Source organism: Plodia interpunctella, chromosome 1 (genome assembly GCF_027563975.2).
Source record: "Plodia interpunctella isolate USDA-ARS_2022_Savannah chromosome 1, ilPloInte3.2, whole genome shotgun sequence".
NCBI lineage: Eukaryota > Metazoa > Arthropoda > Insecta > Lepidoptera > Pyralidae > Plodia > Plodia interpunctella.
The window spans coordinates 7,492,888-7,511,204 of NC_071294.1; the positions used below are offsets into that span (position 1 = coordinate 7,492,888).

The following is an 18,317-nucleotide window of genomic DNA, read 5'->3' on the forward strand; positions in this document are numbered from 1 at the left end:
ATTTTCTTTGTAAATATTTTGTCAGAATATACCGGTGCAAATGCATCAATAAAGTTTTCTTTTTATTTATAGACACCATACCTACTTTCTAAAGAATTCTTTGAAAACGTGGAAAAAAATTACAATGAACAAAAGACATCAACGAGCACTTATTCCATATATGGGCAAGGTATCAAAATGTTTACTTTAGATTGGGTTGTACATAACTTACGCGATTTTGAAATTTCCGATTTTCATGTCGCTATGGGAATTTAAGGAAATCCACTCCTAGTGCTCCCCAAGAAACCTACATCTTAATAAATATCAGCTGTATGTTCGTTTCTGTCCGTCGTCGTCGCCACATTTGGAAAATTTTACAAAATATTGATGATGGTACAAGTTAGTGTGATGTTTTATATTATATACCTATCGGTTATTACACACGAATAAAAACTCGCACACCCTAACATTGACCAGAGGGGTGGTATAAGTAATATAAATCATGGCTAATAGGGAGTATTACTGCGCATTTATCCCGCCCGAGTGCAGCACTGTGTGGTGCACAAAATCTTTGCCTTTTGCTAAGTTGATTATAACGTTTATTTTAGAGTACGTTATTAATCCCTTCATTATGTAAGTTTTCGTTTGTGAAAATATACAACAGTGTTGCATATTCAGGTGCCGAAATATTGGGAAAAATGGTTTTGCAAAAGATAAAAAACTATGGGAAACTGGCTCGCACTATAAAATTTTCATAAATAAAATCCAGTAAATGGTCGAAAATAAGCACGGAACACACGATAATAAAGATATTATGTTTTACACTGGTTTTGAATCATTTAGCAAATTCGTCTTGTATTTAATAGGTACTTTGTGTTCTGAACCCTATTCAATAATCCACTGAATCCTTCTTTTTTTGTTTTAAATTCGCACCACGATTGCGAAGAAACTTTTTTGGTCGTAAATCATCAACAACATTGAAAACTGGCGCTCTTTGCCACCATTAATCTCTTGTCAGTCGAGCGCCATTTTTAATTTGTCTTTGCGTAGGTAATATTCCCTACTAGTCTGGGAGCGTGTGTGTTTCTTTCGCTCCCAGATTAGTAGGGAACAAGTTTAAAAAATGTGGCAACAAGTTTAAAAGTTTAAGAGAGAAGAAAAAAGGGCTACAAACATGAGAATATTATTTGAAATATTTCATTTAGTATGAACAAACAGTAACTAAACTGTAACAAATATTTCACAAACGGATTATTAAATATAACACACTCTGCACAATACATATTTGTTGAGTCTGAAACAATATTTTGATGGATACAATATATTATCGATTATATGAATGACTCACGATTGCGCGCTTCCGACTATGTCGCAGAAAGGTAACTTACAGAAAAAATAAAGCGTTAACAGCTGTCAATGTCAAACAAGCTATGTTGAATTTGTGATGTTCTTCGTGTTCTAGTGAATAGTTCTGAAGAATCATAAATAAAACATATTGTAAATGTGTGCATTTGATCAAGTTTGCAAGAAGAAATAAAATATTTCATCCACTTACCTTATATAAAAAATCACAGGTCCCCCGCCTTGGTGCAGAATAATATTAAAATGACTACATCACCGAACATGAAAGATGTGTTAGATAAAAACCTGGAGGATTACGAGATTCAAGAAGTTCTAAGAAAAGGCACTGACTTGCGTGAATACGCCTTACAAATTGACAAAGGTATCAAAGAGGCAGAAAAGAGTTCTGTTGCAGACTATTTAAAAGAAAGTGAAAATATAAGTTCCCTTCACAATCAAATTGAAGAGTGTGATGGGATTTTGGCTCGTATGGAGAGCATGCTCATGGTGTTTCAGGTATTTCAATTCATTCAATGACATTTTAAGAGAAATTTCCACATTCTATTTTTACCCACTGCATATTTGTGACATAGGTAATAGAATTGTTAACAATTAAACATGTTATGTTTTCAAATACATGTTATAGTGCAATTGTTTGTATAAACCACAGACATATAAGCATATGCTTTTATGTATTAACAAAAAAAATTATAGGTTACCTATACTAATTTTTAAATGAGGTACAGTTTTACAGTTAAATATCTGAAACTACTATACCTTGTATGTTTTATCAGGCTCATCAATGATTTTTTCAGAATGATCTTGGAAGTATAAGCAATGAAATAATTAGTCTTCAGAAACGTTCTGTCAGTATGTCTGTGCAGTTGTCTAACAGACAGGTCTTAAAAGGACCCCTTTCATCATTCATTGAAGATATGGCAGTTTCTGAAACACTCATATTGTAAGTATTCATGTTTGTGGAAGTGTATTAATATATTAAATATTGTTTAATATAAATATTCACAAATTTATTAGCATATGTAATGAAAATGCCGCAATTTTGTTTCCAGTGGTATTAATAATGTTCCTGTTACTGATAAAGAGTTTATGGTACAGTTAGCCATTTTAAACCAGAAGCTTAATTTTGTAAAAGAACAAGATTTCAAGGAAACTAAATCATGCAATGATGTTAAAGATGTTCTTGAAAAATTAAAATTAAAAGCAGTATCAAAAATCAGAACATACATATTGGAGCAAATATACAAATTTCGCAAGCCAATGGCCAATTATCAAATTCCACAAAATGCCATGCTTAAATACAAGTTCTTTTTTGAGTTTGTCTTAGCTAATGAAAGAAATATAGCTCAAGAATTATGCAATGAATACATAGATACATTAAGCAAAGTATACTATTCCTACTTTAAATCATATGCATCAAGACTAGATAAATTAAAATATGAAGAAGCTCCTACAAAAGATGACCTTATGGGTATTGAAGATGGCTCAAAAGGTGGATTCTTCCAAAAATCAAACTTAAAAAATAAAAGTACAATATTCACCATTGGAAATAGAGGCGATGTTCTAGCCCAACAATTGGAAGCACCTATAATTGTACCTCATGTTCAACAAAAAACTAAAGTATGTAACTCACTTTTATACTACAAGCAACATGGATTGGTGCAATGAACAATCATATTAATGAAGTTTTAATGCTATGGAATTAATAATTATTACATTACTAGACTAAATGTTTCTAGTTTTTAGCTTGCATGCTTTCAGAATTCTGGTTTATATGAATTTTTGTTTTCAGTATTCTTATGAGGCTTTATTTAGAAGTCTACAGTATGCCCTTGTTGATAATGGCTGCAGAGAATACTTATTCACAACTGAATTCTTTCATGTAAAAGGCAGTCATGCACAAGAACTGTTTGATAGAATACTGGGTAAAACATTATCTTTACTAGTGGTAAGTTTATTATTATGTTGCGTTTAACTCAGCAGTTTACATCATTTCCCGAAAAAATACGTCACTTGTGAAGTTAGCATTAAAGTAACATTGGCACAATGGATTGTTCTATAAAAGAAATATAATCATCCCATCTACCTGACCACTCTTAAAGAAAGGCATATCAATTAAATGTAGTATTTTTAGAAACAACAGTTAATAATTTAAAAGACAAATACCATTCTATTTCTTTTTTCAGAAAAATATAGAAAATTATGTTATGGAGTGTTACGATTGCTTGGCTCTGTTTTTGTGCTTACAACTAATAAACAGATACAGATGGATGTGCCATAAGAGGGCTGTAGCAGCTTTAGACAGGTATTGTTATTACTTTTTTATAAAGATAAACTTGTTATGAGCATAAAATTTCACATAGGAGGTAGCGGCCCCGTTCAGGTACCATAATAAATTATACATCTAAACCTTCACCAAGAATCACAGTATGTATTGGAGGAGAGAACTGTACAAAAATCCGTTTTTGAGTTTATAGCATACAAATAGACGCGACAGAGGGACTTCTTTTTTTAATAATGTTATGTAGGATGTTTTGATGTATGATGTATTACCATGTATTTTTAAGTCTTCCGTCTACGAACCAGTGCAAAATGTGCAAATGTGCTGGTCAAACAATTGTTTACACCTATGTAGGTAGTATATTGTGTCTTGATTCTCGCGATGGACGGGTTAATAAAGCACGGAATTATCTCTCCAAGTACCACACGCCTTTATTTTGTGCTCTAAAATCCACATTTAGTGTTGTTTTTATACTTTTTCAGTTATTGGGACTCTTTACAAACTGCCCTATGGCCGAGGCTTGAATATGTCTTGAAATTGAATATTCAAAGTGTGCATGAATGTGATCCAGCAAAATTGTCCAATAAAGAGCTGGGGCCACATTATGTAAGTTTTACTTTCTTTTTTCAAGAATTCTGTACTTCCGTGTTCTGTAATTCTGGACTACAAACTAAAATTAATATGCAATATTTTACATTGAACAATTTGATCTGACATTGTTAAACGGTTTTATAAGGATAAATATGTTACTTATAAATGATAAATGTTACTTACTGAAAACTACAATTGTTTCAAAAATATATTTACAGATTACTCGAAGGTATGCAGAGTTTTCAGCCGCAATGCTCAGCTTAAGTGAACAATTCCCTTCTGAAGAGTTAAGTAACCTACTTCTCATTCTTCAAGATGAAGTACATTGCTTTCTCTTAAAAATGGCGGCTGAATTTCCTCAAAGAATTCAGCAGTTAATATTTCTGATCAATAACTATGATATGGTTCTAAGTATTTTAATGGAAAGGACAAGAGATAATACCAAAGAAGCTGAGAGTTTTAGGGAACAACTTCAGGCGAGGAGTACAGAGTATGTAGAAGAGATACTTAGCCCTCACTTTGGTGGAATGATGCAATTTGTAAAAGAAGGTGAGCAAATTCTAGAATCGGATAACAAAGCGCAACTTGCAAATCTAGAAAAAAAATCAATTTCTTTGGTAGCATCATTCAGTTCCGGTTGGAAACAAAGCCTTGAAGAAATACATAGAGAAGTTCTTGTCTCTTTCCCTAATTTGGTAACAGGTTCAGGTTTATTACAAATGGCATTGACCAACTTTGTACAATATTATCATAAGTTTGTAAAATTATTAACTCCCAATGCACGTACACAACTTGTTAACATTCACGTGATAATGGTTGAGATAAAAAAATATAAAACAAATTTTTAAACTAATGGTGCATGGATCATATTTTTAAAGCTTATCATATTACTTTGTATATATTAGCATAATTTTGTGTACTTAATGTGTATAAGTATAATAATATAAATTGTATATTTATAAGTATATTGTAGGTAGTCATGAAAAATAATAGAATTATAGAATAAAGAATAAAGTACTAAGTCATGTTATTAGTGTTTATTTTTATAATCACAGTTTTCAGTGTGCAAAGGAGGCCCACTTAACTTAATGCCTAAAGTTAAATACTTAACATTAAATCCATTCCACAACTATTTACAAATAAAATAAAACATTCAAGTTTCATGAAAACTAAAGGAGCAGATGTTACTACATCATTGGATAGCTGTCATAAAAATGAATATGGCTCTTATGGAACAGCACTCATTAGTCTTCAGCTTCATTTAATGTATCCATACTATAAATTCTTTTTATAATTGATTTCCATGTATTTGCTGGTTTATCCCTTACGAAGTCACGTATTACTTCTTGACACTCTGAAGACAAACGCTTTGGATGCCATTTTAACAGGGCTCCTACCACACGATTTTGATTGTGTTTACACATGTACATTAGACTCGTAAATATGGCTTCTTCCATTGGCGGTGAAGCTGAAAATTAAACAATTTGTTTATAAAACAAAAACCGAAGAAATAAAAAAAGATAGTTTTATGACTGTTTAATTCATCAAAATCCAAGTCAAGTCACAGTCTGACGCTGCGTCAGCATAATACAGGTGTCAGATACTAGGGTGGACATTGTCAAAATAAGAAATAATGTGATGTAAATGTATGTATTGTATACTGATAAATAAATATAATTAGGCACTTACGATTTTCTTTTCTCATATCCAGCAGTAGGTTCATGATTATTTCACAATGAACTTTCATATCCACAGGGTATGGCTTCACCAAAGGCCCGATCATGGAAACACAGAATTGCTTTACTGCACTGGGAGCATCCTTATTTTCTATGATAGGTTGAATCATGTTTGCAATAATATTTTTCTGACACCAACGTGCACCTTGCCGTTTTGCCAGTATAATTAGAGATAATCTTAACATTTTCTTCTCAACAGGAATATCTAAAAATAAAACATAGTGTAATTTTATAACCAAGTCGATTATATTAGTAAATTCGATTTAAGTAAAATCTTTCTTTATAATAATATTTTAGATGCGAAGTTTAGGTTGGTATATGAGGATGTCTGTTATTCAATCACGCGAAATCTACTGTATGCACATCGGTGAAACTTATCCCGAAAATTCTACGGGTGTGATCATCCAAGTCAGTCTAGTACTGAATATAATAAAGGCGATGTAATAATTTATAAACATGAAGCTCCATTATTATATTTAATACATTTGTGACATGTCTGACACATTAATTATTTCACGATCAAACATTTATTTTATAGTTTCTTACCTCTAAGTTCGTAGATAGCATTTCTAAACATATCTAAAATCTTTGTTTCATTCCATTCTGATATTTGATAAGAGTATTTACGGCTTAGAATATTCCTTATGTCTTGCACTCTGTTAAAATTATCCTCACATTTGTAAAAATGTAAAAGGTATACCACGCAGGTCACCAGCGGATTCTTGGCTGTAAAAAAGTAACAACATAACTCATTTGTGTCGCTTAAACATGTTTGAAAACGATAATATATTGTATTTTCATTAGACTCCTCTGGTTTCTTTAAAAACATCCGCTACAATAACATTAGTTCCACAAGCTATATTACCTTGTTAGATGCGTAATTTTTTGTTACGAACTAATGTATTTTCACCTACGCCATATTTGTCTAGTTAACCAAGTTATTCGTCATTGTTTCGAGCGGAACACTGCGAGCGGTTAATACTTTAATTTTGTATTTGACGTGGTGGGTAGACTAAAAGAATCAAACTGATAATTCGAACAAAATCGAAATGAAAATGCTTTTCTATAAGAAACCGTTAAATTTGGGTTTTTTTTACAAAATGCATAGAGAAGCGCGCTAACTAAAATCTAACACCAGTATTAGCAATAACACATCGCTTAAGACAAGAAGACAAACTCACCAATTCCCATATGTGCTAATGGTAATACGTGCATCCAAACATCCATACATTGCCTAATCAGTGCAATAGCTTTAAATTGCATACAATACATAGCATCTAACATAAACAGTCTCAGTCGGGTCTTCATCTTGAAATATCTGCATAGGATTGCATAAAAGTGAGACATACTCTCAACAGTATCAAATTCGGGGGTACGGTTTAGTTTGAACATTGTGTACTCTATGCTACTTAAAACATGATTCACTATATCAACATTAGACCAAACATTTCTCAATTGCATTACAATATAAAGAAGAATTTGTTCTGATTTAGACATAGGTGGTGCTGGAGGCGAGTTAACTTTTGAATACAATTCCACTTTTCTTTCAGGATCTTGTAAATATTTCATTAACCCTGTCAAAAATTGTTTCACATTCCAAGACTGAAGGTTATCTATCATGCAAGCCATAGCTGATTTGGCTTCCCTTGGTTTGAGCTCATTTATATGTTTAATACTGTCTTCAATCTCCTTATGAATTGTATTTGTAATTTCATCTGCAAAAATAAAAACATATTTTAACAAAAATTCAAAGAATGAATATGTATATCTACAAAGTTAGTGGTAGTTTATATTCATAATACGAAAAACATACCTGGAATTTTTTTTGGATAAAATTTTACTTTACTCAACCCATACTTTTCAAGCATGGTACATAAAATACTGTCTTTTGAGTCCCTTTGGCCTACTTCATCGAACAGAATGTTGTTTCTCATTGGCTCTTGCTCACTAAACATATCAAGATCGTCATAACTAATTGCTGAATTATATTTAGAGCTATCAATTAGCTTTTCATTTTTTACTGGCGATTTTTTTTCATTTTTGCAATTTATATTTACTTTTGGCGATTTTGAATTATTCTCTTTGTTACAAGTGTTTGTTGTGTTATTATTATTATTAATTTTTGTGTTATTTTCACACATTGAAAGGCGTGTTGAACTGCGCAAAATCCTTTTATGTTCAAATTCCTGCTTTCCATCTGAAGCCACTCGTTTCAGTCGTTTCTTGCTTTCTTTTGGTAATACTTCCCGCATGCTTTCTGACGCCGATGGCTCATGATTTAAAGTTTGAAGGTTTTCCACAAATCTACTACGACTCCTTGTAATTACACTTGGTGACAAAGATTGTTGGCCTTTGGTGTTTTCAATGTTATGACTTTTGTCGATGCATTCGACACTTCGCTCTGTTATATCTAATAATTTATCAATACGGATTATGGGTTGCATATTTTTCAAAGACTGGGTATTATATTCGTCAAAACATACAGATTTTTGTGTCTCACGTGGTACCGTAACAGACTTAATAACTGGCCTTGGAGTCTGTTTAGATATTAAGTCAGAGATGTCAAATGGTTTTTCAGTTATATCCAAAGCCAATTTAGAGACGTCCAATAAACGCTTTTTAACAGATTTTCTAATCTCAGGGCTATCAAGAGATTTTTCAGTCTGTTTCGGCGTTAAAGATTTATTATTAGGTTCTTCAGACTGTTTCACTTTTAACTCAGACATAATTTTAACAGCCTTATCGTATACAGTTTTATCATTCAATGATGCTGATGTATCGGCAAGAGTAACCTTTTTCTTTAGAGTTTTTAATTTCAAATGTTTAACTGATTTTCCAATTGATTTTTTAATGAGACGTTTTCTTGTCGATTGTACATATTCTCGTCGTATCTTACTTTTAGGAACCATTTTTCTCCTGAATTTTTCTAAATTATTTAATTTCCTTAATCTTCTTCTTAGTCTTTCATTATTATTACCCAAATTTTCGACAGAATTCTGTGGTACTGCTGTCTCATTTGATACATTGGAGTTAATATCATTAAATTTGTCTGGTGTACTTTCTATTGAAGAAGGATCTTCTTCAAACTCTAATCTGCTCATTATTCCTTCTGGTGGGTTTTCTTGTTCTTCAATAACAATTATTGGATCTTCTTCTTGTGAGCTTGGTATAAGCGTATTGAATGCACCTTCATCGTTTTGCATATCTTCTCGGGTTTCCAAATCACAAAAGTCATTGAATGACATATCTTCACTATCACATATTTGAACTAGATCTACCATGTCAGTCAAGTCATCATTTTCATTATGATCCTCATGAAGATTTTCATTATGATTCTCATGAAGATTCTCATTGTGATTGTCCAGTTGGTCCTCTATAATCTTATTGTTTCCACATGTTGGCATGGAAATCTCAGCTATTCCTTGGTTTATGTTTTTCTCAAGAGAAGCAGTAGGATTCATTTTCAATATACTTTTAATATTCTTAATTTCTTTTGCTAAATCTGTAATATTTGCGTGTAATATTTTATTTTCTTCTTTTAATTTAGCAGCGTCTCGACAGATAATAAAATCATCGTGATTAGTCTGACAGGCAGAGACTATTGAAGTTACTGTACTTTGACTGCTACATGGACTACTAGGCATTGGCGTGATCAGATCACGATTGAATTGCATTTTACTTAATATCATCTCAATTTCGCCATCTCTGCTATATTCATCTTCGTAATGACTACTACTATTAACCTGAAGACATTCCTCTGCTTGAGTATTCGAGTATTGATTATTTGGTTTATCTTGAATTGGGTGATTTATCACAGCTTGACTAGAACATACTTCGGTTGGTGGGGGAACATTTTCAATGCCTGTAGATCTAAAGGGACTGACTTCTTCATTAAACGTATATGTAAAGTCTGTCTGTGATTCAAAATTAATTGGACTTGTAGCAGTATCAATGGTATCCAGTATTGGACTAGTGCCCACACTATTCATGGTTGATTTGCATATAAATTCTGGACTATTATCATTTGATAAATAATCAGGACTACGGAAACATTTTTCGCTGTCAGAAAATGCAAGAGAAGAACCTCTACCGGTGTCTGCACTAGCTACGTCATTGCTGTAAACTGAGCATCTATCAATTTCACTTGGTTTAGAAGTAGTATCTAAAACAACAAAAAACGTAATTTAAAAGTAGGTATTATAAAATATATGACTATATTTACTTTACTCATACAAAATACCAACCATCTTTTCCTGCACTGCTAACATTCACAACAATTACTTCTTGAACTTCTACAGATGAAGAATGAATCTGTAAAAATGTATATATGTAGAATGGTAAAGACATTGTGGTAACATTAAATAATTCAAACTTGAATTTCAATCATAGTAGTCTTATGCTATAAAAGAATAACTGAAATTTTACTTCTATACTTCTTAAAAGTCTTTTCTTTACTTCTTAAAAGGTTAAGAACTGAAATTCACGCGTGCGACGTCGCGGGGAAAGGCGATAAAAGAAATACTGAATGACTGACTAACATATGAACGCACAGCCCAAACCGCTGGGTCTAGAACCTTCAAATTTAGCACGAAGGTTCCTTATGTGGTCTAAGGGTGCACTAAGAAAGGATTTTTGAAAATTCATTCTCTAAGGGGGTAAAGGGGTTTAAAGTTAGTCTCTGAAATTTAGTAACTTATGCACATTAATTTCGATACTTATAGAAACATAATGACTGACAAAATAAAAAAGTTTGCTTTAACTGGCTTTATAAAGGCGAATTCAGTTCCGTTATTATATATAGAAATATTTCTCACCTTGTGTTTATTGTTTTTCAAACATAGTGGACTTTGTGGAGACTTCAACTCTTCCTCAGACAAATCAATTTCATTATCACTATTGCCGTCTCCAGAATCATTGCTAGAATCATCATCATGTTTTTTAAGATAGTTTTCATACTTCTTGAGAACATTAACATATTGTGGTTTGAGGTTTTCTAAAAGCAAATAAGTCGTTTTTTAATCATTAATCACATCAAACAAAATTCTCAAATTGTTAAAAAAATAGTTTAAAAACATAATATAAGCAGCCATTTTGCAAAAACCAAGAAAAATATATATAGATGATAATGAGTGTAACCAAATGAGATAGAAGATTTCCATGCAACTTCCAGGCCCAATCTGACTTATATAATATAAAGTAGATTGAGCCAGGCTCTCTGCACTCTGTCTTGTATCTTCTCATGTATTCTAATATGCAGATCTCCCTTTTTGTGAGGGAAATGGAATGATGACTGTAATAGGGTAATTGATTCATTGACTGATGATTTAGTCAATTTATCAATTACCAAGGTAGCAAATTTTTCACTAAAATATGATCAATTTTTATTTAAATTATTTTGTGAGGAATCACAGTCCTTGAACAAAATCAAACAAAAAATCTTACTGTTTTGCAGAAGCAGTCCTCCCAAAATACACAAGTCTCGGAGCAGAATGTCATTTTGCTTCTGGACATTTGTAATATTTGTAGAATTCTTACTGCTTGTCTTTCCTAAATGATTTTCAATTTTTTGCGATTCAATTTTGGTCTCTTGCTCTTTGACTAATACCTGGAAGAAAAATGACAGTTTAGTTATCAAAATTGGCATGTATTATGTGTATGTTAAGTTAATTAAATTTTGGTTTTAGGGTTCCAAGTAAACGAGACCCAAATAATAAGATTTTGCTGTCAGTCTGTCACCAGGCTGTATATCATAAACTGTGATGATGTATTTCGGTTACCACTATAACAACAAATACGAAAAAAAATAATAAAATTAATATTTAAGGGAGCTCCAACAGAACCATGAGAACTCTTAAAATTCTCAGATACAAAAAATTAAATAGCATCCTGTGACAAATTACATTTACAAAATACCTACATTTCAATGCATTAAATAAAATGAGAAATAGATGATCGGATGATCTAGATGTGACAAATAAGTATTAGAAAACTCCAAATCTGCATGTGATGTGTAACTACTCAACAGACAGAGATGAATGACATGGTAGTGGAGAACCTTTGCCCAGCAGTGGCCATAAGCTAAAAAAATGAATATGTAACGACCATTTAGTAAAGACAGACCTCTAACTGTTTTGCATGGGATTGTAGAGCATTAAATTGATTCTCAACATCAGATAACTTTAGCTGTAGTTGTTGGTTGTATTGGTGAACCACTTGAATTTCCTGAAATAAAGACATTTTTGTTATATCATAACTAGTAGTATCAACATAAGATACAAACGACTACCATAGTGGCGAAGCACCAGTTTTTAAGATAAAGTTTTGTATTGACAGAAATTTATATGGAAATTATTTGTTCCTTTTATATATGACAAGATTGGTTCAGTAGATAACGCATGAAGATGTAACAAACCAATAAACAATGTTACTTTTGCATTTGTAATATTAGTTGGAATAAAGGCATATATATCAATAAAAAAGAAAAAATGGTTAGAGGTAATATCCATTTTCTATATACATTTTATAGATGGCTGAAGCTACCCCATAGGAAAGTGGAAGATTTTATATCAATATTTTCCTCCAATAGCAGTAGTCCATTCAACTGAACTCTGTAACTTTTGAGTAGGAGTAACTGGTTTAATTTATGCTAAGTTTGTTTTTTTTTTCATGAAACAGTTTGCAAGTTTTAGGATCATATCCTTTTTGAGATCTATTTTATAGCTAATAGAAAGATCAGCTGACAGAGGCATTTCTAAAAAGAACTTTAAAAGACAGCAATGTTACAAACATTTTAAAATAAAATGATAAATATTCTACTTGATTACTTTAATCAAATATAGTACTTACATTTTCCAATCTTTCACATTTTTCTAAAACATTTTTGTAGTCAATACAAACTTGTTTACATTCTTCTTTGGATACAGAGAGTGACCTCTCTGTCTGTTCTAAGACTTCTTTTTTGTTAAAATATTTTTTTATTAGTCCACTGAAAAAAAGTTACAAATTACCAGACATCTAAAAGTAAGTAAAAATATAAATGCATATTTGGTTTCAATGTTAAAGGGTTTCAAATTTAACTTCTCCTTTACCTATGTACAAAATATTACATTAATTACAATATGATTACTTACTCTGTAGTTATGGTTTTCTTCTTTACAAGCAAAATGGCTTTACGTTGTTTTTCTAGTTTACTAAAACCCTGTAAAAATTTAAAACAAATTATAACTTGATATAATAATTGTTGATTCTTTCATGCATGCAATATTTCAAATTTCCTTGCTTTTCATGTTGCAATTATGCAGAACAGATATATGTAGTGTACCTATATATTATATAAACCTAGCCCAACATCTATACTTAGAATCATCGTTATAATATTAGTAGACATAACACAGGTGCTGGATTAGGAAGGGTTCATTATAATTATTGCCTTTTTTTATATGTACATGAAAATAATAAATATAAAGTACATGAAAATAAATTTTGAATAATTTGGTCAGGTAGGTAATTTGGTCATTATATAGCTACATTTTTGCTTTCTTGAAAAGGACTTTTGTCAACTTTACTTTTTGTTACTTTATATATTAGTCTGAAATTACAGATTTTACGCATATTTTACTATGCGGAAAGCAATTCTCCATTTTATCAAAGATAGAAAATATATTGTTGGTCCAATGGTAAACTCTTGTAACAGTTGTAACTGCCACTTTGGAGTTTTTGACATTTTTACATCCTTATCATTGTTTTTTTTTGCATTTTGTGTCAAAACAACATAACTGTATGATTAAAAATGGCGGAGATATACTAAATATTCTGCAAAAGTAAACTATCTTATGTTAATATATAATTATTTAGCTGTAAAAAAACAAGTTTTCTTCTAAAAATACTAGCCAAAGTGGTAGATATAACACTTTTTCTCAATTGACTTTTGGACCAAGTCAATTGAGAGAATTATCTCACAAAGTAAATTAGTCAATCTGCTTTTTTTTACATGAAACATAATATTTTTACAGTTTTAAGTATACACAATAATAGACATTCATTTGTAGAGAACCTGAATACAGGAATTTTTTGAAATTTCTTTTCGCTTTCCTGTAATGTTTGCTATTTCAGATCTACCATTGGACCAACGATATATTCTCAAAACAAAATATACAATCACAAGTATACAATAATGTGTAATTCATGTGTTAAGTCATAATAGTTCACTTTTTCTGAATGAGTTTATTATTAATTAAGTTTTACTTATTGCTATAATGATAATTAAAATAACATATAGGTATTTATTTGGTAATAATATAATGAAAATACAAGAAGCATAAGTATAACCTCAACTTACGATATTCTTTGAAGTTTGATTTAAAAATCCCAAATCAAAATTTAAAACACTATCATCAAAGGACGAAGTCATAATTATAGCATTTAAACTATTTTTACTATAAAATACACATTATTTTAGGACAAAATTTTAATAAAACGTGAAATCACCCCGGCGCGCGAAGTACTTTTTGACAGATTTCGTGCGTGAGCTTGTTTCATTCATTCATTTCTTATAATCGATAATATTTAACTTTCTTTTACATGTTTCGGCTGCGGAAACCATATAGAAGAGGCTTGTTAACGTTACAAAATTCGGGTATTATTATTTGCGAATGATTTTTTTTCTATACAACACAAACTAGGACTAAAAATTGAGAGGCAAGCCATCAATCCGTTTTTGGACAACATTGTCGGCTTCGTGGATCCTGACATTGCCACCCCAGTGATATTCTTTTCTATGATGCCCCCTAAAGTTTTAAAATTGTAATTATTTTCTCATTAGCCCACTCCTGTGGTAGTATATAGTGCGCCCTGGCCTACTCATGGAATGAGAAGGTAGGCAGACAACAAAAATTTTGATCGAATATGGAGTATTAGTACTGCACATTTATCCCGCCAGAGTACAGCACTGTATGTTAGGTACACAAAAGCTTTGCCGCCTATTGCTACGTCGATTAAAACGTTTATTTTAGAGTACTTTATTAATCCTTTCATTATGTAAGCATTCGTTTGTGAAAATATACATCAATGCAGCATATTCGGGTGCCGAAATATTAGGAAAAATCGTTTTACATAAGATAAAAAACTTCGAAAACTAGGGATACGCCTCACACTGTAAAATTTTCGAGCCGGTTAACGGTCAAAAAAAGCTCGTAACACTTCACACGTGAAGACTATAAAAATATGGACTTCATATGAGTAAGATCTTCAGTAAAAATCAAGATTATATCAGTTTATGTTGACCAAATAATGCAGAACATAACCTAAAATTGTGTTATTATTTTCAGAACCAGTTAACCGCCCTACATTTTTCTCATGGCCTAAAACTGAGTACTCAAAGGCGACAAAGAGCTGCTAAACGTGAAGCTAAAAATCAAATATGTGTCGTCGTATATGAAGTTAACCCTATAGACGGTATTTGTATTTATGTTTTTGATTTGAATAGTTTTTGGGTGGAAGTGGTTTTAAATTCATTATGTTGAATAAGTGGTGGTCGAAAATAATATATATATCCCCATTCCACAAATAGTGTAATGTGATATTAATAGTGTTCAAAAATTATAATAAAGGTATTGTTTTTACAATGGACTTGAATCATTTAGAAAATTCGACTTGTGTTTAACACTTTGTGTTCTGAAAGCATAATCAATAATCTACTAAATCCTTCCTTCTTCCTTTAAACTCGCACCACGATTGCGTAGAAGGTATTTTTGGGCGTAAATCTGCAACAATATTGAAAATTGACGCTTTTTGCCTCCATGCGTAATGTTTGTGTACCTTAGTTGTACCAGTAGCGCCATCTGCGCTGAGCTTTACGTAACATTGCGGTGACAAACGAGCAAGCATGTTTAAACACTCGCTCGCTCGTGTGCGCTCTGCCCGTCTTTTGACTTCCGCGCAAAAAACCGACAATCGAGTTATTGACAATCGAGGGAGCGCCGGGCAGTGACAGTGACATCAGCAGTGAGTGACAGCGCGAGTAGGAACCTAAATGAATTTAATAAGTACACGGAGTGAGTACCTACTAATTCCAACGTAACCTATTTACATAGGTACTCGTGCTGCCCACTGTGATGGTCACTTCCTTGCCCAAATGCTTGCCCTGAGTGTAGTGTAAATGTGGCATTGATCTACACATGGATTTAGTTGTACGGAGTACCTACCTACTAATTCCAATGAATGTCAATGTCAAAACTATTATTCTAGCTGTCGGTTTTTACGTTTTTACCCAACCTGTGACAGTGAGTGATCTCAAGCAAGACTCCTAAAACCAAATCTAAACAAAATAAAAACAAGGAAAAAAACCCAAAGTGCATACAGACAGACATTTTCTGTTAGTTGTGCTACGAGTATTCTTTGAACAAATAAATTAATGTATTATTTTCTATACTAAGTCCTTTTTGCACGACTTAGTCTGGAATCATCAAATTACCTATACAACAAGTCTTTGATCATCAGCAGTTACTTCTTCGTCCTTGCTCCAAGTTCAAGGTTGCGACTTTGAGAATTGCTTAATCGAAAACATAACGACAGGGTAAGTCAATATATCTATAGTTTGAATAATATAACAGCATAAAATGCGAATTATTTCGACGCTATTATAACAGTATTTTTAATTATTTCAGATGGTTCACAAAAGTAACGAGATTTCAAAAAGAAACTTATATGACAGAGTCAAAAAGCTATTAGTTTCTTATGACTGGAGCGACTGCAGCTTTTCTGTGTCTGGGAAAGATTTTAAAGCCCATAAACTCATTCTGGGTATAAGCAGTCCTGTGTTTGAAGCCATGTTTTATGGACCATTATCAACAGAACAAGATGTCCTTATAACAGATATAGAGCCAGATATATTTCAGTTAGTTCTTAATTATATTTATACAGATTATGTTGAAATCACATCAATAGAACAAGCTTTTGAGTTACTGTATGCATCTAGAAAATATCTTCTTGAGCATTTAACAGAGATGTGCATTGCCTACATTCAAGAAAATATCAGTGTTGACAATGTGATAGAAGTTCTCAACTATCCAGAGTATCTGCAAGATAAACAGTTAATTTCATTTTCCTTAAAACTATTTTGTCAACATGCATATCACCTCATACAGGAAAACAAAGTTTTCATATCTTTGTCATGTTTGAAATTAATATTAGAATGTGAGAAAATAAATATTATGGAAAAAGATCTCATTAAACAAGTATTTGAATGGACTACATGTTATTGTACATTAAATGATATTACATGTACATTTGAAAATAGAAGACAAATCCTGATTGATAATGGTATATTAAAATTGTTGAGGATATTTACACTCTCAATGGATGATATTGAGGAAATTACTAAAGATGAAAACAATTTACTGTTGCCTAATGAATCAGATCATATCAAAAGAGTGGCTATGCAGTCTGAAGATGTGGCCAGTAATAACTACAATAATTTACTAGGCAAGTGTTTGATACCACGAACTTCAATAAGCATGCAGTGGCATTTTTGCCATCGCAGTCCAATAAGGCCTGTTGCACCCATTGTTATTGATTCAAGCAATAATGTTGTGACCACACGGTTAAAGTCAAACAAATCCATATTTCTTAATTCCCTGTATATACCTACCAGGATGGCTCCGGCAGTAACATTTAGAACTAATAGCCCTAAGATTTATTCTGAGCAACTTTGTATATCTATCATTTCAGAGTCTGATAACAATGTAATTAAACACACAAATTTTATGAACAATGTGGAGTATAATGCAGTTGTTGATGTAGAACTAAATGAACCATGTCTTCTTAAAAAAGATGAATGGTATAAAATCTGTTTTACTTGGCCTCAAAATAGATTTGTGTCATACTCTTATGTTGCAGAATTTAGAGATACAGTATATAAAGGCCATAAAATCTGTTTAGATTTTGATGATTCCTCTTCAGTTGGAAGCTGTGGAAGTTTTCTTGGTGGTTTAAAATACTGTTTGTAGATGAATCAAATGATAGTAAAAGAGTTTAAATTTTATCAAAATCTGAGCATTATCATAGTTAAATCTCTAATCACATAAGACTCTGTACTACTGGAATGATGAAAGAATAAGATAATAATCAAACGAGAACATAACATAGAATAAAATTTAATGGGATATTAAGGCATGATAGGGTTGAAATTACATTGTTGAGTTTTTATTAATAAATCATGTTTAGTCATTATATGTACCTTTGCCTTTTAAATTTCCATTTCTTTTAATACTGGCAATGGAAATTGTAATCTCTTATTGAATCTGAACTCCACACTTATAATCATTAAAATGCAAAATTCGGTCTGACTGTCAAGCTTTCACTGCTAAATTGCT

General features: G+C 31.8%; 3 protein-coding genes across 4 annotated transcripts; 2 read left to right on the plus strand and 1 right to left on the minus strand.

Moving 5' to 3' along the window:
- The first annotated feature begins 1,420 nt into the window (after nucleotides 1-1,420).
- Nucleotides 1,421-5,240, plus strand: Vps52 (Vacuolar protein sorting 52). The gene is made up of 7 exons (XM_053745680.2): nucleotides 1,421-1,836; nucleotides 2,136-2,281; nucleotides 2,391-2,958; nucleotides 3,131-3,286; nucleotides 3,525-3,643; nucleotides 4,102-4,225; nucleotides 4,429-5,240. Exons 1-7 carry the CDS (start codon nucleotides 1,585-1,587, stop codon nucleotides 5,056-5,058), a joined length of 1,995 nt encoding a protein of 664 aa, XP_053601655.1. The 5' UTR covers nucleotides 1,421-1,584; the 3' UTR covers nucleotides 5,059-5,240.
- On the minus strand, nucleotides 5,233-14,477 carry LOC128670194 (uncharacterized). The gene is made up of 12 exons (XM_053745668.2): nucleotides 14,285-14,477; nucleotides 13,077-13,144; nucleotides 12,793-12,931; nucleotides 12,067-12,168; nucleotides 11,389-11,551; nucleotides 10,761-10,939; nucleotides 10,191-10,257; nucleotides 7,760-10,108; nucleotides 7,128-7,661; nucleotides 6,493-6,672; nucleotides 5,900-6,151; nucleotides 5,233-5,678 (listed from the first exon to the last, which is right to left on the minus strand). The coding sequence occupies exons 1-12, from the start codon at nucleotides 14,354-14,356 to the stop codon at nucleotides 5,455-5,457; spliced, it is 4,329 nt and encodes a 1,442-aa protein (XP_053601643.1). The 5' UTR covers nucleotides 14,357-14,477; the 3' UTR covers nucleotides 5,233-5,454.
- A 1,503-nt stretch (nucleotides 14,478-15,980) lies between these two features.
- Nucleotides 15,981-18,174, plus strand: LOC128673977 (uncharacterized protein). 2 transcript variants are annotated; one of them, XM_053752189.2, is made up of 2 exons: nucleotides 15,981-16,519; nucleotides 16,593-18,174. In XM_053752189.2, exon 2 carries the CDS (start codon nucleotides 16,611-16,613, stop codon nucleotides 17,949-17,951), a length of 1,341 nt encoding a protein of 446 aa, XP_053608164.1. In that variant the 5' UTR covers nucleotides 15,981-16,519; nucleotides 16,593-16,610; the 3' UTR covers nucleotides 17,952-18,174. The 2 variants fall into 2 exon arrangements, with proteins under 2 accessions (XP_053608164.1, XP_053608162.1); XM_053752187.1 differs by having other exon boundaries at nucleotides 15,983-16,519; nucleotides 16,611-18,174.
- The last annotated feature ends 143 nt before the right edge of the window (nucleotides 18,175-18,317 follow it).

Bases quoted from the DNA above. Each gene is read 5' to 3' on its own strand.
- LOC128670194 (XM_053745668.2), bottom strand. From the start codon at position 14,356: ATGACTTCGTCCTTTGATGATAGTGTTTTAAATTTTGATTTGGGATTT. The intron at 6,673-7,127 runs GTGAGTTTGTCT...ACTTTTTTACAG, and splicing joins ATTAGCACATATGGGAATTG to CCAAGAATCCGCTGGTGACC. The intron at 5,679-5,899 runs GTAAGTGCCTAA...TTTAATTTTCAG, and splicing joins GGATATGAGAAAAGAAAATC to CTTCACCGCCAATGGAAGAA.
- Vps52 (XM_053745680.2), top strand. From the start codon at position 1,585: ATGACTACATCACCGAACATGAAAGATGTGTTAGATAAAAACCTGGAG. The intron at 2,282-2,390 runs GTAAGTATTCAT...TTTTGTTTCCAG, and splicing joins GTTTCTGAAACACTCATATT to TGGTATTAATAATGTTCCTG. The intron at 3,644-4,101 runs GTATTGTTATTA...ATACTTTTTCAG, and splicing joins GCTGTAGCAGCTTTAGACAG to TTATTGGGACTCTTTACAAA.
- LOC128673977 (XM_053752189.2), top strand. From the start codon at position 16,611: ATGGTTCACAAAAGTAACGAGATTTCAAAAAGAAACTTATATGACAGA.